This window comes from Bombina bombina, chromosome 10 (assembly GCF_027579735.1).
Source record: "Bombina bombina isolate aBomBom1 chromosome 10, aBomBom1.pri, whole genome shotgun sequence".
In the NCBI taxonomy this organism is placed as follows: domain Eukaryota; kingdom Metazoa; phylum Chordata; class Amphibia; order Anura; family Bombinatoridae; genus Bombina; species Bombina bombina.
In genome coordinates, this window is record NC_069508.1 from 147,611,866 (window position 1) to 147,635,274 (window position 23,409).

The following is a 23,409-nucleotide window of genomic DNA, read 5'->3' on the forward strand; positions in this document are numbered from 1 at the left end:
TCCTGCTGACCACGAGGTGAATATCCCATTAGTAATTTAGATGATCCGTGGACTCATCGTGTCAAAAAAGAAATACATTTATCAGGTAAGCATAAATTTTCTATTTTGTGCGTTGCATACTGTTTACATTTGCTATAATAGAAGCACTATATATTTATAGTATATATGTTGATAACATGCCTTTTTTTCCAGATTTCCTGGCTGATATACATATGGAATATGCCTTTGTGTAGGTGCAATGTGCACAGTTCACAGGTGTGTGCTACTTGTTGATGTATTTCTTTATAGATCGTTGGCTGTATGTAATCTATACCCGTTGCTCCTACACTGCTATAGGGCTGATTAAATATTTAGATTGCCCCATTATGCTAGGAGATCGCTTACTATACTCATAGTTTACGGCTATGTATAACTTGATCCTCTATGTAGCATCTCTGTTTCCATTGCTGCGCTCGCAACACTAACATCTCTATGGCGACCGTGATGCCGTTGCCTGTTTGGCCCTGGTCATATGTGACCATGATGTGTGCCGGGTTGTAGAATGGCTGGCTTCCGGGTACACAGCGCGACGGAGCTGCAACGTTTGTTTGCAGTTTTGATGATCGGATCATCTGGTTGCCCTAGGAAAGTGAGTTTTGTGTCCTACATATATGTGGCTTATATGCCCTGTTATCCTAAATGTGCTGACTTTAGTTTAGATGACCACCCTTATATGCTATGTAGATCAATTGGTCTGGATGTTTTCTATATTTGTACTCCATGTTATTCACTCCTCTTGCTTTAATTAGTCATTGTTCACAGTATATCACTGATGATAGGCTCAGACAGCTTCTAATATATATCACATGATGGTTTTGTTTATTCTTTGACTGTGGTTACTATAGTGACCGTTTGGCTTTTTTTTTTTTTGTCCTAATTGGGGGGTGGGGTTTGTTTTGAATATTGCTATAAGTTAGTTACATTGTGCCTGAAACGTCACTTCTCACAGTAAACACTATTTGTTTGGAAAAGACCAGTGAGTGCAAGTCTTTTTGTTCATTCCTATTGATCCCACTAGCACGGTGGCAGTCGTTTGATGGAGTGAGAGTGTACATCTTGGCAAATATATATACAGTATCTCACAATAGTGAGTACACCCATCACATTTTTGTAAAAATGTTATTATATATTTTCATGTGACAACATTAAAGAAATGACACTTTGCTACAATGTAAAGTAGTGAGTATACAGCCTGTATAACGGTGTACATTTGCTGTCTTCTCTAAATAACTCAACACACAGCCATTAATGTCTAAACCATTGGCAACAAAAAGTGAGTACACCCCTAAGTGGAAATGTCCAAATTGAGCCCAAAGTGTCAATATTTTGTGGCCACCATTATTTTCCAGCACTGCCTTAACCCTCTTGGGCATGGAGTTCACCAGAGCTTCACAGGTTGCCACAGGAGTCCTCTTCCACTCCTCCATGACAACATCACCGAGCGCTCCCCCATCTTCCATTTGAGGATACCCCACAGATGCTCAATAGGTTTTGGGTCTGGAGACATGCTTGGCCAGTCCATCACCTTTACCCTCAGCTTCTTTAGCAAAGCAGTGGTCGTCTTGGAGGTGTGTTTGGGGTCAGTATCATGTTGGAATACTGCCCTGCAGCCCAGTCTCCGAAGGGAGGGGGATCATGCTCTGCTTCAGTATGTCACAGTACATGTTGGCATTTATGGTTCCCTCAATGAACTGTAACTCCCCAGTGCCGGCGGCACTCAGGCAGGCCCAAACCATGACACTCCCACCACCATGCTTGACTGTAGGCAAGACCCACTTGTCTTTGTACTCCTCACCTGGTTGCCGCCACACACGCTTGACACCATCTGAACCAAATAAGTTTATCTTGGTCTCATTGTACCACAGGAAATGGTTCCAGTAATCCATGTCCTTAGTCTACTTGTCTTCAGCAAACTGTTTGCAGGCTTTTTTGTGCTTCATCTTTAGACAAGGCTTCCTTCTGGGACGACAGCCATGCAGACCAATTTGAATGCAGTGTGCGGCGTATGGTCTGAGCACTGACAGGCTGACACCCCCCCCCCCCACGCCTTCAACCTCTGCAGCAATGCTGGCAGCACTTATACGTCTATTTCACGAAGACAACCTCTGGATATGATGCTGAACACATGCACTCAACTTCTTTGGTCGACCATGGTGAGGCCTGTTCTGAGTGGAACCTGTCCTGTGAAACAGCTCTATAGTCTTGCCCACCGTGCTGCAGCTCAATTTCAGGGTCTTGGCAATCTTCTTATAGCCTAGGCCATCTTTATGTAGAGCAACAATTCTTTTTTTCAGATCCTCAGATAGTTCTTTGCCATGAGGTGCCATATTGAACTTCCAGTGACCAGTGTGAGAGCGATACCGCCAAATTTAACACACCTGCTCCCCATTCACACCTGAGACATTGTAACACTAACGATTCACATAACACTGGGGAGGGAAAATGGCTAATTGGGCCAAATTTGGACATTTCCACTTAGGGGTGTACTCACTTTTGTTGCCAACGGTTTAGACATTAATGGCTGCGTTGAGTTATTTTGAAGGGACAGCAAATTTACACTGTTATACAGGCTGTACACTCACTACTTTACATTGTAGCAAAGTGTCATTTCTTCAGTGTTGTCACATGAAAAGATGTAATAAAATATTTCCAAAATGTCACTTTTGTGAGATACTGTGTGTGTGTGTGTGTATATATATATATATATATATATATATATATATATATATATATATATATATATATATATATATATATATATATATATATATATATATAAACAGTTATGACATTTGGCCAAGTGGTGATGGGTGATGCAACAAAGTCCTCGTCTTACCTGGGTCCCTAACCTACAGCTACACATTCTATATGCTTTATTTATATATTACATGTGTTATACAGGCACACACTCTTGTGGCTGACAAATTTCTGGTTTCAAGATTTTGGAGAATGTTTTCAGACAGTGATATAGAACAGGAGTTGATGCATATCCATCAGACTTAATAATCTAGAGGTTAAACACCTTGTAACAGAAGAAATATAAAATCCATTTATTTTTACACTACAATGTCCTTTTACATCATCATCATCATCATCATCTTTAAACTAAGCTGAATGAGTCCTTAACCTGCGCTTCTGTGCACATTATGTTTCAGATGATTCAGACGTTCTCACGATGTGTGCTGTGTTGCGCTGAAGAGGTGGATTTGGATGAACTTCTTGCAACACGGCTGGTTTCTTTCCTTATGGATCATCACCAAGAAATTCTGCAAGTTCCTTGTTTTCTGCAAACTGCTGTCCAGGATCATATCCATTATCTTCAGAGAGTTCATGTATGCTAAACCTTAAAACCTCCTGAAATTAGTAATGTAACTAGTGTGGGTTCAGTAAAGGAACATAAAACACTGAGACTGTAATATAAATTGCGTAGAAGAAGAAAAAATATTTTAAGTAATGGGCACTACAATGTTGAAACCTTAAGCTGTGGGCAAGTAGAATCAGATAAATTGGGAAAACAATGATTATGTGGAATATAGCAATGTGAAGTGATAAAATTACTTTAACACTGGTATATTAAACACGGCGATTGTAGACTGTATTGTTTCTTAATGGCCATCTTCATAAAATATTAAAGTGATGGTAAATCCTAGCATTGGATAGTATTTACCAGTGCTAAAAATAAAAGGGGCCTTTCAGTCATGAAGTATAAAAAAAAACTTCATACTATTTGTAAGGTAGATCCAAGGCTTTATTAAAGGGACAGAAAGGGTTATGACAAAGGGATTGAAACAGCGCTAGTGCAGCAAGAAAAATCAACCAGCGGCAAAATAGAGTTTTAGACACACTATATATTAGGCCAGTGATTTGCAACCTTTTTTTTGCCGTGGCACACTTTTTTACATTAAAAAATCCTGTGGCACACCACCATCCCAAAATTTTACAAAATCACACATTGTAGCCTAATACAGGACATATATATATATATATATATATATATATATATGTGTATGTGTGTATATATATATATATATATATATATACACAGTATATATACAGTATATAAGTGTGTGTATGTATATATATATATATATACATATACACACTGTACTGTGCTGTCATGCCATGCCTCCTACAAACTATACATGACATATTGACATCCATTCACAAACACCCCTGCATTGTCAGTCTGCCGCGGCACACCTGAGAATCTCTCACGGCACACTAGTGTGCCACGGCACACTGGTTGAAAAACACTGTATTAGGCAATAGTTATTTATTAATAAACACAAAATTTAAATACAATATGCGACCGGTCGCTATAAAATCTAATATAAAAAATCTCTAACAAATTAAGTGCATAGAACTTTATCTAATATATATTAAAACAAATTAAAACATCATATCTACTATGTAGAGCAATAGGGTTGCGCTGTGGTAACACTTTGTGTATATTTATTAAAGGGACAGTCTACTCCAAAATTGTTATTGTTTAAAAAGATAGATAATCCCTTTTATTACCCACCCCCATTTTTACACAGCCAACATTTTTACTGTAAAATTATTTTTCCCTTAATGTGTTTCCAATTGCTTTTTTTTTTACCAGCTGCAGAGTATAAAATGTATGAGATTTGCTTGTTAAGGCTTATTTGTGTAAATTAATTAGCTGGTTTTGTGATTTGAAGCCACAATCTAATAAAATGGGTTGAGCTTGTTGTAGGTATAATCAGATACCTTGTATCTAAGCCTCTTCTGACCGCCCCATTATCACATGGCTATCTTTTGGACTTGATTTTTAGCCAATTATTGCTGTGTCCTGCACAACTCAACAGGAGTGAGCACACTATTATTTATATGGCACACATGAATTAGCAGTCTCTTGCTAATAAAAAAAATCATGTGATAAGAGGCTAGTTGTAGTGGCTTATAAACAGGCAATAATTTAGATGTTTAAATGTTATAAGTTATATTAACCATTATATTAATGTATATAAAAAGAGAGAAGCTCTCAACCTGGGAACGAACAATAGCATAATAGCTTCTTCTCTGGCTAGTTAACAATCAAGGAGCAGCCTCTTTTTGCTCAACATCTGCCTTTCACAGAGAAGAACTTTCCTGTAGTATAATCAGTCTGATCCTGACTAAACAGTGCAGTCCAGTCCCAAAATACCAGGCAATCCCTCTCTGAACGAGAGAAACAGCAAAACCCCAGACGTATGTTTCGGCCTAGTGTGGGCCTTGTTAGTGAGCTGCAGCCATATCCCTCTAGGCACACTGAGCAACGGGTTCACGTCTGACTTCCCGCATCACACTTAAGGAGAATTTCCTCTTGGTCATAATTTGCAAAAAGAGAAAAGCGCTCAACTTGGCACCTCACTGACGAGTCCCACAGAAGGCCGAAACTATCGTCTGGGGTTGTCATGTTCCTTGTTCAGAGGAGAATTGCCTTGTATTTCAGGACTGGACTGACCTTACTTGGCGGGATCAGACTGATATATTTCAGAAAAGATTTCTTCTATGAAAAGCACAATTGGGCTAAAAAAGGCTGCTTCTAGGGGGTAACTTGCCATAGAACAAGCTACTGAGCTTTTGTTCTTTCCTGGTAGAGCGCTTCTCACTTTGTATGCATTTGTATTATATTAATATACTTTATAGCCTCTAAGTTTGCCTTTTTCTAAGCCCCATGCAAACCACCTCTTATCTCCGTGCTTTTTATTAGCTATTTAAATCTTCAACAGCTAGGCAGTGCTAGGTCATGTGTGCCATATAGATAACATTGTGCTCTCTTCCGTGGAGGAGAATAGTTATGAGAACATCACTGATTGAAGGAAAAATGCAAGTTTGTAAAAAGCACTGAGTTATTGGGCAGTCTGCAGAGGTTTAAATATGTAATCATAGAGGTAAAAAAATATATTAATGTAACAGTGTTGGTTGTGCAAAACTGGGGAATGGGTTATAAAGGGATTATCTATCTTTTTAAACAATTACATTTTTCAAGTGGACTGTCCCTTTTAAAGGGACAGTCTACCCAAATTTCCCAATAGGTAATTCCTATAAAGTTGCTAACAATTTTTATTTTGCACTATAGCTTAAAGTGAATGTAAATTTTCTAATATTGCATTATATATACTAGTAGAGAATCATACGCTAAAGCATACCGCCACAATTATTTTTAAAAAAAATGTATTATTGCGATGTTATTTTAGCTTATAATCATCGCTCATTCACTTACCCGCTCCTCCCACTCTCAGTTTCCTTATTCTCCCCCATCTAATGTAAACAGCGGCTCCACCCGCTGTTTACATATCGGCACTGCGCGCTCCCGTGTATTATTTCAATTGCGCATGCGTTAAAATCAAAAGTCTAACCGCTTCAACACAATCTAATAGTAAATATAGCGCATAATATTTTTGCAAAGTATATAAACTACTTAGCGATATAGGACATAGTATTGAAAGTAATAGAAAAAATATATTGCTTTTTATGCATCATCAAATTGGTTTCAGATAGAAAAGTAAAATCAAACAATGTACCGATATACGGAGCCCTTTCAGATCCACTAATCCAATAGCCAAATTATAAAGGAAATAAAAGGACTCCGTATACCATTGTATTGCGACGACGTGTTTATGAATAATGCGCATGCGCGAAATGTGCACAAGCTTAGATAACATTAGCTCTACGCCGCAAACGACGCATGCGCATTGAAGACAGATTACGTCATTGAGATGGGGTGGGTCCCCCTGTGGTTAGAGAGATAATTGGGTATCAACACGTCAATCTAAAAATTCAGCAACGTAACGATAATGCCGGGAGGAGGTTGAATTCAACTCAAACAAGGGTAATAATCGCAAAATAAAGGTAACGAATGAACAATCAAAAATATCATGAATTAAACTCTAGTTTTTTATTTACAAATTTATCACTGGTGCTTAGAAGAAAGGGTGACTTTACATTCACTTTAAATCGTTTCTAAGCATTACTACTTACTTGTTTCTCTTGTGGCTGTTTAAAATGCCCGCCTGCCCCCTCCCATATTTCGTCATCAGGATCGTCAGGATCTTCAGTGTCCAGCTCTAACTCAGCTAATTCTCGTCCTTCCACGCTTCCGTGTTTTGCGCATTGCTCCGCTAACGCTGTAGGGGGAAGGTTTTAAAAGGGAATTCTAAATCCCTTCTCATGTCCCTAGACGTCTCCTAGACGGGAGCGTGGAAGGACGAGAATTATTCGAGTTAGAGCTGGACACTGAAGATCCTGATGACGAAATATGGGAGGGGGCAGGAGGGCATTTTAAACAGCCACACGAGAAACAAGTAAGTAGTAATGCTTAGAAATTATTTAGGCTACTAAATTAGGCTATAGTGCAAAATAAAAATCGTTAGCAACTTTATAGGAATTACCTATTTGAAAATTTGGGTTGACTGTCCCTTTAAGGCTTTAAAGTTGTTTTGTGGTGTATTGTGGCACTAAAGTAATGTTCTTGGTCACAAATGATAATCTCTGTTTCAGGTTAAAGATGTAGCAGCTGGCGATCCAGCATATTATTTTTGCAAACAGATAAGTACACAGGAATTTGAGGAGCAGAAGGTCGCTACCTCCCAAGCTGCAATTATGGAACTTTTGGAAAGTATTGTGAAGGACAAAACCCTGGCAATTAAAGATAAAAAGAAAAAGCTAAAACAGGTTAGAGGGGTCTTCCTTCATTTTTTATATTTTGCATCTTAAACAGACTTCCAAATGACGTTAGATGTGGCTTAAATGCTGTCTATTGTACTAGATTTCTATTTAATCTAGTTCCATGTTCTTTAAATTCAAGTAAATTTGTGGGGACGATTATGTTGTAAAATAATCGAAATTATCCTCAAAGTGATAAGATTTAAGTGTTTTTAAAACTGGCCCAGAACTGAAGCGATATTTTAGAGGGACTTTAATTGATCACTTCTAAAGATGGAGCCTCCCCCTGGGGAAGGCTTTCCACAAGATTTTAGAGTGTCTGTAGGAATTTGTGCCAGTTCAACCAAAGAGTATTTGTTAGGTCAGGCATTGATGTTGGGCGAGAAGTTTTGGCTGACAATCGGTGTTCCAATTCCTCCCAAAGGTGCTCAGTAGGTTTTGCGGCCAGGTCTATGTTTAGGCCACTCAAGTTCTTCCACACCAAATTCATCAAACCATGTCGTCATGTGCTTTGTTTCTGCACAGGAGCACAAAATGGCCTTTCCCCAAACTGTTGCCTCAAAGTTGGAAGCACCCAGTTGTCTCCAATGCAGTTGTATCCTGTAGCATTAAGATGACCTTTCACTGGAACTAAGAATAGCTCAAACTCTAAAAAAAAAAACAGCCCCAGACTGTTATCCCTCCTTGATCAAACTTTACAGTATTCACTATATATTCCAGTAGGTAGCATTCTCCTGGCATCTGCCACACCTAGAATCGTCCATCTGACTGACAGATAGTGAGACGTGAATAATCGCACTGCGCCAGAGTCCAGTGACGGCATACTATACACCACTCCAACCGACACTTGGTATTGCGCATGTTGGTGAGGCTTATGCACAGCTACTCTGCCATGGACCCATTTCATGAAGCTCCCGATGCACAGTTCTTGTGCTAATGTTACTTCTAGAGGCAGTCTGTAAATCTGTAGTGAGTGATGTAACAGGGAGTTTTTACGCACTAATGCGTTTCAGCACTCGGCGGCTCTGTTCATTATGTATTTTTTTTTTTTCCTAAGATATGGAGAGTCCACAACATCAATTACTAGTGGGAATATCACTCCTGGCCAGCAGGAGGAGGCAAAGAGCAGCAGAGCTGTTAAGTGTCACTCCCCTACCCATAATCCCCAGTCATTCTCTTTGCCCCTGTTAATGAAGGAGGTGAAGTTTTGGTGTCTGAAGGAAATCGGAATTCTTTCACTACATGCAAGATTTTGGGTATAGCTGTAGTCCACATCAATCTCTTCAGTAGAGTAGTGGTCGCTTTAGAGCAGTTAGGAACTTGTAAGGTGGGCCTTGCTGTGTTTTCCTAACATTTTGCTGCCCTAGTACAGAAAGCCAGAGTAGGTTTACTCTGTTCTTTCTTTTTACACAGGCCTCTGTAAGGAGTTGGTTTCCTTCCGCGCTTTGTGAGCTTTCCTCTTGCCGGACGGCTAGAAGTGCAGGTAAGTGCCATTTGTCTTTTGGGGCTGGGAGGCTGGCACTGATAGGGTTAAGTATCAACTTGCTGCACTGATTTGGGACTAGAATCCTGGGTACAGGATTATTTTTAGGCAGTGAGCAGGCACATGTTGTATGTGAGACAGAGAAGAGTTAATCTCCTTTATAAGGAAAGGGGTTAACTTATTGCAGTGGCTCATGGTTACTGTTGAGAGCTTAATTCATATTAATGTTAGTGTGAGCTTCTTTTTTGGGGGCACGTTGCTTGATTTGATCGATTATAGCTGCGATATGGTTAATGTGTCCGCTGGACCGGTTCTGAAATAAAAAATACTTTTTCTCCAACATAGGTGTGTCCGGTCCACGGCGTCATCCTTACTTGTGGGATATTCTCTTCCCCAACAGGAAATGGCAAAGAGCCCAGCAAAGCTGGTCACATGATCCCTCCTAGGCTCCGCCTACCCCAGTCATTCTCTTTGCCGTTGTACAGGCAACATCTCCACGGAGATGGCTTAGAGTTTTTTAGTGTTTAACTGTAGTTTTTATTATTCAATCAAGAGTTTGTTATTTTGAAATAGTGCTGGTATGTACTATTTACTCAGAAACAGAAAAGAGATGAAGATTTCTGTTTGTATGAGGAAAATGATTTTAGCAACCGTCACTAAAATCCATGGCTGTTCCACACAGGACTGTTGAGAGCAATTAACTTCAGTTGGGGGAACAGTGAGCAGTCTCTTGCTGCTTGAGGTATGACACATTCTAACAAGACGATGTAATGCTGGAAGCTGTCATTTTCCCTATGGGATCCGGTAAGCCATGTTTATTACGATCGTAAATAAGGGCTTCACAAGGGCTTATTAAGACTGTAGACTTTTTCTGGGCTAAATCGATTCATTATTAACACATATTTAGCCTTGAGGAATCATTTTATTTGGGTATTTTGATATAATAATATCGGCAGGCACTGTTTTAGACACCTTATTCTTTAGGGGCTTTCCCAAAGCATAGGCAGAGCCTCATTTTCGCGCCGGTGTTGCGCACTTGTTTTTGAGAGGCATGGCATGCAGTCGCATGTGAGAGGAGCTCTGATACTTAGAAAAGACTTTCTGAAGGCGTCATTTGGTATCGTATTCCCCTTTGGGCTTGGTTGGGTCTCAGCAAAGCAGATACCAGGGACTGTAAAGGGGTTAAAGTTCAAAACGGCTCCGGTTCCGTTATTTTAAGGGTTAAAGCTTCCAAATTTGGTGTGCAATACTTTTAAGGCTTTAAGACACTGTGGTGAAAATTTGGTGAATTTTGAACAATTCCTTCATGTTTTTTCGCAATTGCAGTAATAAAGTGTGTTCAGTTTAAAATTTAAAGTGACAGTAACGGTTTTATTTTAAAACGTTTTTTGTACTTTGTTATCAAGTTTATGCCTGTTTAACATGTCTGAACTACCGGATAGACTGTGTTCTGAATGTGGGGAAGCCAGAATTCCTATTCATTTAAATAAATGTGATTTATGTGACAATGACAATGATGCCCAAGATGATTCCTCAAGTGAGGGGAGTAAGCATGGTACTGCATCATTCCCTCCTTCGTCTACACGAGTCTTGCCCACTCAGGAGGCCCCTAGTACATCTAGCGCGCCAATACTCCTTACTATGCAACAATTAACGGCTGTAATGGATAATTCTGTCAAAAACATTTTAGCCAAAATGAACACTTATCAGCGTAAGCGCGACTGCTCTGTTTTAGATACTGAAGAGCATGACGACGCTGATAATAATGTTTCTGAAGGGCCCCTAACCCAGTCTGATGGGGCCAGGGAGGTTTTGTCTGAGGGAGAAATTACTGATTCAGGGAACATTTCTCAACATGCTGAACCTGATGTGATTACATTTAAATTTAAGTTGGAACATCTCCGCATTCTGCTTAAGGAGGTATTATCCACTCTGGATGATTGTGACAAGTTGGTCATCCCAGAGAAACTATGTAAAATGGACAAGTTCCTAGAGGTGCCGGGGCTCCCAGAAGCTTTTCCTATACCCAAGCGGGTGGCGGACATTGTTAATAAAGAATGGGAAAGGCCCGGTATTCCTTTCGTCCCTCCCCCCATATTTAAAAAATTGTTTCCTATGGTCGACCCCAGAAAGGACTTATGGCAGACAGTCCCCAAGGTCGAGGGAGCGGTTTCCACTTTAAACAAACGCACCACTATACCCATAGAGGATAGTTGTGCTTTCAAAGATCCTATGGATAAAAAATTAGAAGGTTTGCTTAAAAAGATGTTTGTTCAGCAGGGTTACCTTCTACAACCAATTTCATGCGTTGTCCCTGTCGCTACAGCCGCATGTTTCTGGTTCGATGAGCTGATAAAGGCGGTCGATAGTGATTCTCCTCCTTATGAGGAGATTATGGACAGAATCAATGCTCTCAAATTGGCTAATTCTTTTACCCTAGACGCCACTTTGCAATTGGCTAGGTTAGCGGCTAAGAATTCTGGGTTTGCTATTGTGGCGCGCAGAGCGCTTTGGTTGAAATCTTGGTCGGCTGATGCGTCTTCCAAGAACAAGCTACTTAACATTCCTTTCAAGGGGAAAACGCTGTTTGGCCCTGACTTGAAAGAGATTATCTCTGATATCACTGGGGGTAAGGGCCACGCCCTTCCTCAGGATCGGCCTTTCAAGGCAAAAAATAAACCTAATTTTCGTCCCTTTCGTAGAAACGGACCAGCCCAAAGTGCTACGTCCTCTAAGCAAGAGGGTAATACTTCTCAAGCCAAGCCAGCTTGGAGACCAATGCAAGGCTGGAACAAGGGAAAGCAGGCCAAGAAACCTGCCACTGCTACCAAGACAGCATGAAATGTTGGCCCCCGATCCGGGACCGGATCTGGTGGGGGGCAGACTCTCTCTCTTCGCTCAGGCTTGGGCAAGAGATGTTCTGGATCCTTGGGCGCTAGAAATAGTCTCCCAAGGTTATCTTCTGGAATTCAAGGGGCTTCCCCCAAGGGGGAGGTTCCACAGGTCTCAGTTGTCTTCAGACCACATAAAAAGACAGGCATTCTTACATTGTGTAGAAGACCTGTTAAAAATGGGAGTGATTCATCCTGTTCCATTAAGAGAACAAGGGATGGGGTTCTACTCCAATCTGTTCATAGTTCCCAAAAAAGAGGGAACGTTCAGACCAATCTTAGATCTCAAGATCTTAAACAAGTTTCTCAAGGTTCCATCGTTCAAGATGGAAACCATTCGAACTATTCTTCCTTCCATCCAGGAAGGTCAATTCATGACCACGGTGGATTTAAAGGATGCGTATCTACATATTCCTATCCACAAGGAACATCATCGGTTCCTAAGGTTCGCATTCCTGGACAAGCATTACCAGTTCGTGGCGCTTCCTTTCGGATTAGCCACTGCTCCAAGGATTTTCACAAAGGTACTAGGGTCCCTTCTAGCTGTGCTAAGACCAAGGGGCATTGCTGTAGTACCTTATTTGGATGACATTCTGATTCAAGCGTCGTCCCTTCCTCAAGCAAAGGCTCACACGGACATAGTCCTGGCCTTTCTCAGATCTCACGGATGGAAAGTGAACGTGGAAAAGAGTTCTCTATCTCCGTCAACAAGGGTTCCCTTCTTGGGAACAATAATAGACTCCTTAGAAATGAGGATATTTCTGACAGAGGCCAGAAAAACAAAGCTTCTAGACTCTTGTCGGATACTTCATTCCGTTCCTCTTCCTTCCATAGCTCAGTGCATGGAAGTGATCGGGTTGATGGTAGCGGCAATGGACATAGTTCCTTTTGCGCGCATTCATCTAAGACCATTACAACTGTGCATGCTCAGTCAGTGGAATGGGGATTATACAGACTTGTCTCCGAAGATACAAGTAAATCAGAGGACCAGAGACTCACTCCGTTGGTGGCTGTCCCTGGACAACCTGTCACAAGGGTTGACATTCCGCAGACCAGAGTGGGTCATTGTCACGACCGACGCCAGTCTGATGGGCTGGGGCGCGGTCTGGGGATCCCTGAAAGCTCAGGGTCTTTGGTCTCGGGAAGAATCTCTTCTACCGATAAATATTCTGGAACTGAGAGCGATATTCAATGCTCTCAAGGCTTGGCCTCAGCTAGCGAGGGCCAAGTTCATACGGTTTCAATCAGACAACATGACAACTGTTGCGTACATCAACCATCAGGGGGGAACAAGGAGTTCCCTAGCGATGGAAGAAGTGACCAAAATCATTCTATGGGCGGAGTCTCACTCCTGCCACCTGTCCGCTATCCACATCCCAGGAGTGGAAAATTGGGAAGCGGATTTTCTGAGTCGTCAGACATTGCATCCGGGGGAGTGGGAACTCCATCCGGAAATCTTTGCCCAAGTCACTCAGCTGTGGGGCATTCCAGACATGGATCTGATGGCCTCTCGTCAGAACTTCAAAGTTCCTTGCTACGGGTCCAGATCCAGGGATCCCAAGGCGGCTCTAGTGGATGCACTAGTAGCACCTTGGACCTTCAAACTAGCTTATGTGTTCCCGCCGTTTCCTCTCATCCCCAGGCTGGTAGCCAGGATCAATCAGGAGAGGGCGTCGGTGATCTTGATAGCTCCTGCGTGGCCACGCAGGACTTGGTATGCAGATCTGGTGAATATGTCATCGGCTCCACCTTGGAAGCTACCTTTGAGACGAGACCTTCTTGTTCAGGGTCCGTTCGAACATCCGAACCTGGTTTCACTCCAGCTGACTGCTTGGAGATTGAACGCTTGATCTTATCGAAGCGAGGGTTCTCAGATTCTGTTATCGATACTCTTGTTCAGGCCAGAAAGCCTGTAACTAGAAAGATTTACCACAAAATTTGGAAAAAATATATCTGTTGGTGTGAATCTAAAGGATTCCCTTGGGACAAGGTTAAGATTCCTAAGATTCTATCCTTCCTTCAAGAAGGATTGGAAAAAGGATTATCTGCAAGTTCCCTGAAGGGACAGATTTCTGCCTTGTCTGTGTTACTTCACAAAAAGCTGGCAGCTGTGCCAGATGTTCAAGCCTTTGTTCAGGCTCTGGTTAGAATTAAGCCTGTTTACAAACCTTTGACTCCTCCTTGGAGTCTCAATTTAGTTCTTTCAGTTCTTCAGGGGGTTCCGTTTGAACCCTTACATTCCGTTGATATTAAGTTATTATCTTGGAAAGTTTTGTTTTTAGTTGCAATTTCTTCTGCTAGAAGAGTTTCAGAATTATCTGCTCTGCAGTGTTCTCCTCCTTATCTGGTGTTCCATGCAGATAAGGTGGTTTTACGTACTAAACCTGGTTTTCTTCCAAAAGTTGTTTCTAACAAAAACATTAACCAGGAGATTATCGTACCTTCTCTGTGTCCGAAACCAGTTTCAAAGAAGGAACGTTTGTTGCACAATTTGGATGTTGTTCGCGCTCTAAAATTCTATTTAGAAGCTACAAAGGATTTTAGACAAACATCTTCCTTGTTTGTTGTTTATTCCGGTAAAAGGAGAGGTCAAAAAGCAACTTCTACCTCTCTCTCTTTTTGGATTAAAAGCATCATCAGATTGGCTTACGAGACTGCCGGACGGCAGCCTCCCGAAAGAATCACAGCTCATTCCACTAGGGCTGTGGCTTCCACATGGGCCTTCAAGAACGAGGCTTCTGTTGATCAGATATGTAGGGCAGCGACTTGGTCTTCACTGCACACTTTTACCAAATTTTACAAGTTTGATACTTTTGCTTCTTCTGAGGCTATTTTTGGGAGAAAGGTTTTGCAAACCGTGGTGCCTTCCATTTAGGTGACCTGATTTGCTCCCTCCCTTCATCCGTGTCCTAAAGCTTTGGTATTGGTTCCCACAAGTAAGGATGACGCCGTGGACCGGACACACCTATGTTGGAGAAAACAGAATTTATGTTTACCTGATAAATTACTTTCTCCAACGGTGTGTCCGGTCCACGGCCCGCCCTGGTTTTTTTAATCAGGTCTGATAATTTATTTTCTTTAACTACAGTCACCACGGTACCATATGGTTTCTCCTATGCAAATATTCCTCCTTAACGTCGGTCGAATGACTGGGGTAGGCGGAGCCTAGGAGGGATCATGTGACCAGCTTTGCTGGGCTCTTTGCCATTTCCTGTTGGGGAAGAGAATATCCCACAAGTAAGGATGACGCCGTGGACCGGACACACCGTTGGAGAAAGTAATTTATCAGGTAAACATAAATTCTGTTTTTTTAGAGGTGGTGGTTATTTTTTGCCTTCCGGCCTGAAGCGCACACTTTAGTGGTGCAGCTTCTATTGCTGATCACGTGACCTTCCGGCTCCGCTCTTGCAGATTATCGGAGTGGTCTTTAGCGCTGTTACTTGCAGTTCGGATCTCCCTAGGGGCAGGTAGGCACCTCAGTCACGGACTGGGGTGTAAAGGTGTCCTGATAGCTTAATTTGGCTTTGTTTTGACAATTTTTTGTGTGGGGAATATTAAATTTGCAAGTTGTGAGGTGCAGTTCAAAATAGAAGCGCACTATCGCCCTTTTTTTGTTTATTAAAGCAACAGTTCTGCAATTAAATTATTTTTTTCCCAATCATGGAACAGGACTCTGCTCCTATGGACAGATGCCTGCTTTGCTTGGAGAATCAAATTTTGTTGCCTTTACAATTTTGTTCCTCATGTGTAGAAAGGACTTTAAAAAATAAAAACAGACCTTTTGTTTCTGAGCTAACAGTCACTCAGGATGATACTGTTCAGGCTGTGCCACAGCTTTCTCCTCAAACGTCCAAAGCCTTAGTGGAGTCACATACAGTGCCCTGCAGTTCCTCTTAGTCTCCTGGAGGAGTTTATTTGCCTGCAGAGATTGCTGCTCAGGTATCTGCGGCGGTATCTGCGGCATTATCTGCCATCCTTCTGCTAAAGGGGAAGCGCAAGAGAAAGATTAGAGATTCAGATATTAAGATTTCTGTTCCAACCTCTGTTACTCGGGTCACACTCTCTCATAAGTCTGATGAGGAGGATACGCCGGGAGCCTCTGAGGGTGAAATCTCAGATTCTGACAGTATAATTCCTTCATCTGATGCTGAAGTAGTATCCTTCAGATTTTAGCTTGAACACCTTCCTGTATTGTTAAAGGAGGTTTTGGCGACTCCGACGCGCCTGTCGTCAACCCTAAGAAATCAAGTAAACTTAATAAATACTTTGATGTTCCTTCCTCTGTGGAAGTGTTTCCTGTTCCAGACCGTGCAACAGAGATTATTGTGCAGGAATGGGTGAAGCCAGGGATGATTTAGTTTTCCCCGTCTCCTGTTTTTAAAAAGATTTTTCCTATTGCTGACTCCATTAAAGACTCTTGGCGTATGGTGCCTAAAGTAGAAGGGGCTATTTCTACTCTAATAACTACTATTCCTATAGATGATAGATGCTCTTTTAAGGATCCAATGGACAAAAAGCTAGAGGCTTGTTTGAAGAAGATGTTCATCAAGGTCTCCAATGGCAAGCTGCAGTTTGTATTGCCACTGTGTCTAGTGCGGCATCTTATTGGTACAATGCTTTTTCTGATTCTCTTCAAGTAGAGACTCCTTTGGAGGAGATCCAACATAGGATTAAGGCTCTCAAGCTAGCCAATTCCTTTATTTCTGATGCTACCATGCAAGTTATTAAGCTGGTGGCCAAGATATCTGGCTTTACTGTGCAAGCTCGCAGAGCGTTGTGGCTAAAATCATGGTCAGCGTATGTTACTTCTAAGTCCAAGCTTCTAGCGCTCCCTTAAAAAGGGTAAACCCTTGTTTGGACCTGGCTTTTCAGAAATAATCTGACATTACTGGTGGGAAAGGGTCTTTTCTACCGCAAGACAAGAAGAATAGACCTAAAGCATGTCAAAGTAAGTTTTTTGTTCCTTTTGTAGCTTCAAAGTAAAGTCTTCCTCTCCCTCTTCTAAGCAGGAACAACCCAAGTCTTCTTGGAAGGCCAATTAGTCTTGAAACAAGGGGAAGCAATCAAAGAAACCCACAGTTGAATCTAAATTGGCATGAAGTGTTTGCCCCAGATCTGGGATCGGATCAAGTGGGGGGCAGACTTTCTCTGTTTTATCAAGCACGGTTACAAGATGTCCCAGATCCCAGGGTTACAAAATAGAATTCAAGATTTTTCTCCCAGAGGCAGGTTCCACCTCTCAAGATTATCTGCAGACCAGATAAAGAGGCATTCTTGAATTGCGTTTGAGACCTTTCTTCCTTGGGAGTGATAGTTCCAGTTCCTGTAAGGGAACAGGGTCTAGGGTTCTATTCAAATCTGTGGTTCCCAAAAAAGGGGGAACCTTTTTGTCCTATTCTAGACCTAAAGTGTCTCAACAAGTTCCTCAGGGTACCGTCCTTCAAAATGGAAACCATTCATTCCATTGTTCCTTTGGTCCGAGAGGGTCAGTTCATGATGACCATAGACCTGAAGGACGTGTATCTTCATGTTCCCATCCATAGGGATCATCACAAATTCCTGAGATTCGCCTTTCTACACAAATACTTTGTTTGTGACTCTTCCGTTTGGCCTTGCCACAGCTCCCAGAATTTTCTCAAAGGTTCTGGGGGCTCTCTTGGCAGTGAACAGAACAGTTCTCGGGGAATTGCAGTGGCACCATACCTGGACGACATATTGATTCAGGCGCCATCTTTTCAACAAGCAAACTCTCTCATACAGAGATCGTATTGTCTTTTCTACATTTCCACGGTTGGAAAATGAATCTGGAAAAGAGTTCCCTTGTTCCAGCTACAAGGGTGGTTTTCTTAGGGACCATAATAAATTCTCTCCCCTTGCCTCTCTACAGTCTACTGTTCGGCCATCAGTGGCTCAATGTTTGGAGGTAATTGGTCTAATGGTCGCTTCCATGGACAACATTCCCTTTGCTAAACTCCATTTGAGAGCTCTGCAGTTATGCATGCTCAGACAATGGAACGGGGACCATACGGATCTGTCTCAGAGGATGTAGATCTAGACCAGCCAACAAGAGATTCTCCGGTGGTGGCTTTCTGAGGAGCATCTGTCTCTGGGCACATGCTTCCGTGTAACCACGGACACCAGCCTGCTGGGCTGGGGAGCAGTCTGGGACTCATTAAAGACGCAGGGACTATCGACCCGGGAGGAGTCTGCTCTCCCCATAAATATCTTGGAGGTGAGTGATTTACAATGCTCTGATGGCTTGGCCTCAGTTGTCCTTAGCCTGGTTTATCAGGTTCCAGTCGGACAATATTCACCTCAGTGGCTTACATCAACCACCAGGGAGGAACTCTGAGTTCCTTAGCCATGAAGGAGGTGGCTCAGATTGTTCGGTGGGGAGAAGCTCACAATTGCTGTATTTCTGCCATCCACATTCCAGGTGTGGACAGCTGGGAAGCGGACTTCCTGAGCAGACAGACATTTCATCCTGGGGAATGGGCATTCCACCCGGAGGTGTTCTCCAGGTTAACACTCAAATGGGGATGCCCGAGTTGGATCTGAAGATGTCTCGGCAGAACGCCAAGCTTCCGAGGTACGGTTCAAGGTCGAGAGATCCGCAGGCCGCACTGATGCTCTGGTGGTTCCTTGGGATTTCAGTCTGGCATATGTTTCCTCCCTTTGCTCTCCTTCTACGATTTATTACTCGTATCAAACAGGAGAGAACTTTGGTAATTCTAATAGCTCCTGCGTGGCCTCGCAGGATCTGGTATGCAAACCTAGTGAAGATGTTATCTCTTCCACCTTGAAGGCTGCCTCTGAGGAAGGACCTTCTAACTCAGGGTCCTTTCCTCCATCCAAATCTAATTTCTCTGAAGCTGACTGCTTGGAGATTGAAAGCTTAATTCTGTCTAAGCATGGTTTTTCTGAGTCGGTCATTGAGACCATGATTCAGGCTCGCAAGCCTGTAACTAGAAAGACTTACCATAAGGTATGGCGTAAATACCTTTTTTGGTGCGAATCCAAGGGCTACTCTGGGAGTAGGGTCAGGATTGCTAGGATTTTGTCTTTTCTCCAGGAGTGTCTGGAGAAAGGATTGTCAGCCAGTTCTCTAAAGAGTCAGATTTCTGCATTATCTATTTTGTTGCATAAGTGTCTGATGGGTGTGCCAGATGTTCAATCCTTTTGTCAGGCTCTGGTCAGAATCAGGCCTGTGTTTAAACCTGTTGCTCCTCCTTGGAGGATTAACCTTGTTCTTAAAGTTTTGCAGCAGGCTCCGTTTGAGCCATTGTATTCCATAGATATTAAGTTGCTATCTTGGAAGGTTTTGTTTCTTATTGCTATTTCTTCTGCTCGAGGAGTCTCGGAACTCTTGGCTTTGCAGTGCGATTCGCCTTACCTTATTTTTCATGCTGATAAGGCGGTTCTTCGTACTAAAGTGGGGTTTCTCCCTAAAGTGGTTTCAGATAGACATATTGTTCAGGAAATTGTTGTTCCTTCTCTATGTCCTAACCCTTCTTCTCATTAGGAACATTTGTTACACAACTTGGATGTTGTGCATGCTCTAAAACTCTACCTTCAGGCGACTAAGGATTTTAGTCAGATCTCTGCCCTGTTTGTTTCTCTGGAAAGCGTAAAGGTCAGAAAGCTACTTCTCTTTCTCTCTGTTTGAGAAGTATAATTTGTTTTGCTTATGCGACTGCTGGTCAGCAGCCTCCTGCGAGAATTACGGCTCATTCTACGAGGGCTGTCTCCTCTTCTTGGGATTTCAAAAATTAAGCTTCTATGTAACAGATTTGCAAGGCTTGTCCTCTCTGCATACTTTTACCAAATTTGATACATTTGCCTCGGCTGAGGCTTCCTTTGGGAGAAAGGTTCTTCAAGCGGTGGTGCCTTCTGTTTAGGTCTGCCTTTCTTGTTCTCCCTCCCTAGTTATCTGTTTCCTCTAGCTTGGGCATTGGTTCCCACTAGTAATTGATGACGTTGTGGACTCTCCATGTCTTAGGAAAGAATACAAAATCTATGCTTACCTGATAAATTTCTTTCCGGATATGGAGAGTCCACGACCCCACCCTTAAATTTAAGACCGTTATTTCTCTTGCAATGTGTATCCAGTCCACGGATTCATCCTTTACTTGTGGGATATTCTCATGCCCTACAGGAAGTGGCAAAGAGAGCACACAGCAGAGCTGTCCATATAGCTCCCCCTCTAGCTCCACCCCCCAGTCATTCTCTTTGCCGGCTCTAAGCACTAGGGTCTCTCTACGGGAGGGTAAAGTGAATGTGGTGTTAGAATTGTAGTTTTTATTATCTTCAATCAAAAGTTTATTTTAAATGGTACCGGTTTGTACTATTTACTCTCTAGCAGAAAAGTGATGAAGATTTCTGCTGAGAGGAAAATGATTTTAGCATGTTGTAACTAAAATCCACTGCTGTTCCCACACAGGACTGAGGAGTACCAGAAAACTTCAGTTGGGGGGAACGGTTTGCAGGGTAATCTGCAATGAGGTATGTTCAGTCATTTATTTCTAGACAAGACTGAGATAATGCTAGAAGAGACTGACAATATCCCCATGAGGGGAGGGTAAGCTATGTTCACAGACTTAGTAAGGAATTGAATGCTTACATAACAGGGCTAATTATGCTGGTTGACACTGACTCAGGGCAATCGATTGTTTATTTAAGAAAAATATCGTTTGTAGACACTTTGAAAGTCCTTTTGGGGTTCTTTCTGGGGTTATTACCCACATGGCTGGTTTTTATTCACTTAAGAGTGATTTACTAGGCCTCACAGCTCCAGAGTAGAGTGGGAGGGGCCTAATTTCGTGCCTCAGATGCGCAGTTAGAATTGCAGAGAAGTTCATGCTTCTTCACATGGAGGGTCCTGCTGCTGTTTGAGGGCCTTATAGAAGCTATATTCCCCCAAATCTGATCCCATAAGGGCAGGTAGGGCCACAGCAAGGCTGTGGCAAGGTGCTGCACTATTTTTAACCGGGTGTTGGCTTTAGGCTGCTCTGGTTTGGGCATTAAGGGGTTAATCGTTTTGAAACTTGTGGTGCAATCTTATTAAGGCTTTAGGTACATACTGTGAACATTTCAGGAGAATTGCTGCATTTTTCACTGTTTTGTAAAATTGTGTGCTCTTTTTATCTCTTAAAGGCACAGTAACGTTTTTTTCAAATTGTGTTTTTTATTTGATTAAAGTGATTTCCAAGCCTGCTTGTGTATATTACTAGTCTATTAAACATGTCTGACACTAAGGAAAATCCTTGTTCAATGTGTTTAGAAGCCATGGTGGAACCCCCTCTCAGAATGTGTCCCACTTGTACTGATATGTCTGTCTATACACTTTAAAGATCATATTGTTGCACTTAAGAATGTGGCCCAAGATGATTCTCAGACTGAAGGTAACAAGGGTAGCCCGTCTGCCTCTCCCCAAGTGTCACAACCAGTTACGCCCGCGCAAGCGACGCCTAATACCTCTAGGGAGGTATTAGCTACTCTGGATGACTGCGACCCTTTAGTGATCCCAGAGAAATTGTGTAAAATGGACAAGTACCTAGAGGTCCCTGTTTACACGGATACGTTTCCGGTCCCTAAGAGGATTGCGGATATCGTTACTAGGGAGTGGGATAGACCAGGTGTTCCCTTTGCTCCCCCTCCTGTTTTTAAGAAAATGTTCCCCATACCTGACTCTGTGCGGGACTCGTGGCAGACGGTCCCTAAGGTGGAGGGGGCTATTTCTACACTTGCTAAATGCACAACCATACCAATTGAAGACAGTTGTGCTTTTAAAGACTCTATGGATAAGAAGTTAGAGGGTTTACTTAAGAAAATTTTTGTTCAACAAGGTTTTCTTCTCCAACCTATTGCCTGCATTATTCCTGTAACTACTGCAGCTGCTTTCTGGTTTGAGGCGCTGGAAGACTCGCTCCAGACGGAGACCTCATATGAGGAAATTATGGATAGAATTAAGGCTCTAAAGCTAGCTAATTCTTTTATCACTGACGCCGCTTTCCAAATAGCTAAGTTAGCGGCAAAAAATTCAGGTTTCGCCATTTTGGCGCGCGGGGCGCTATGGCTAAAGTCCTGGTCGGCCGATGTGTCGTCTAAATCCAAGCTTTTGAACATTCCTTTCAAAGGAAAGACCCTCTTCGGGCCTGAATTGAAAGATATTATTTCAGATATCACCGGGGGAAAAGGCCATGCTCTCCCTCAGGACAAGCCCTTTAAGACAAAGAACAAAGCTAATTTTCGTTCCTTTCGCAATTTCAGGAACGGCCCCGTTTCATCCTCTCCGGCTGCAAAGCAAGAGGGTAACGCTTCACAGCCCAAGGCAACCTGGAAACCTTACCAGGGCTGGAATAAGGGTAAACGGGCCAAAAAGCCTGCAGCTGCCACCAAGACAGCATGAAGGGGTAGCCCCCGATCCGGGACCGGATCTAGTAGGGGACAGACTCTCTCTCTCTTCGCTGAGGCCTGGGCAAGAGATGTACACGATCCTTGGGCATTAGAGATTGTAGCCCAGGGATACCTTTTAGAATTCAAGAACTCTCCTCCAAGGGGAAGGTTCCACATTTCTCGTCTGTCTACAGATCAGACAAAGAAAGAGGCGTTTTTACGCTGTGTAGAAGATCTATATACAATGGGAGTGATCCACCCAGTTCCAATTGCAGAACAAGGACTGGGGTTTTACTCAAACCTGTTTGTGGTTCCCAAAAAAGAAGGAACTTTCAGACCAATCCTGGATCTCAAAATTCTAAACAAATTCCTCAGAGTCCCATCATTCAAGATGGAGACCATTCAGACAATCTTACCAATGATCCAGGAAGGTCAATATATGACTACCGTGGATCTAAAGGATGCGTATCTGCATATTCCTATCCACAAAGATCATCACCAGTTTCTCAGGTTCGCCTTTCTGGACAAGCATTATCAGTTTGTGGCTCTTCCTTTCGGGTTGGCCACTGCTCCCAGAATTTTCACAAAGGTGCTAGGGTCCCTCCTGGCGGTTCTAAGACCGCGGGGCATAGCAGTGGCGCCTTACCTAGACGACATCTTAATTCAGGCGTCGACTTTCCAAAGAACCAAGTCTCACACGGAGATCGTATTGGCCTTTGAGGTCTCACGGGTGGAAGGTGAACGTTAAAGAGTTTTCTCTCTCCCCCCTCACAAGAGTTCCATTCCTAGGAACACTGATAGACTCGGTAGAAATGAAAATATTTCTGATGGAGGTCTGAAAGTTAAAACTGTTAACTACTTGCCAAGCTCTTCATTCCATTCCTCGGCCATCTGTAGCTCAGTGCATGGAGACAATCGGACTAATGGTAG

At 42.6% G+C, this 23,409-nt stretch overlaps 1 protein-coding gene across 2 annotated transcripts in view; it reads left to right on the forward strand.

Moving 5' to 3' along the window:
• Positions 1 to 23,409, forward strand: part of DEPDC1 (DEP domain containing 1) — a 143,356-nt gene that overhangs the window by 114,366 nt on the left and 5,581 nt on the right. For both annotated transcript variants that reach the window (XM_053693368.1, XM_053693369.1), the window contains 2 exons: positions 3,195 to 3,371; positions 7,546 to 7,719. In XM_053693368.1, the coding sequence (XP_053549343.1) occupies positions 3,195 to 3,371; positions 7,546 to 7,719 (351 nt within the window). The remainder of the gene's footprint in view (positions 1 to 3,194; positions 3,372 to 7,545; positions 7,720 to 23,409) is intronic.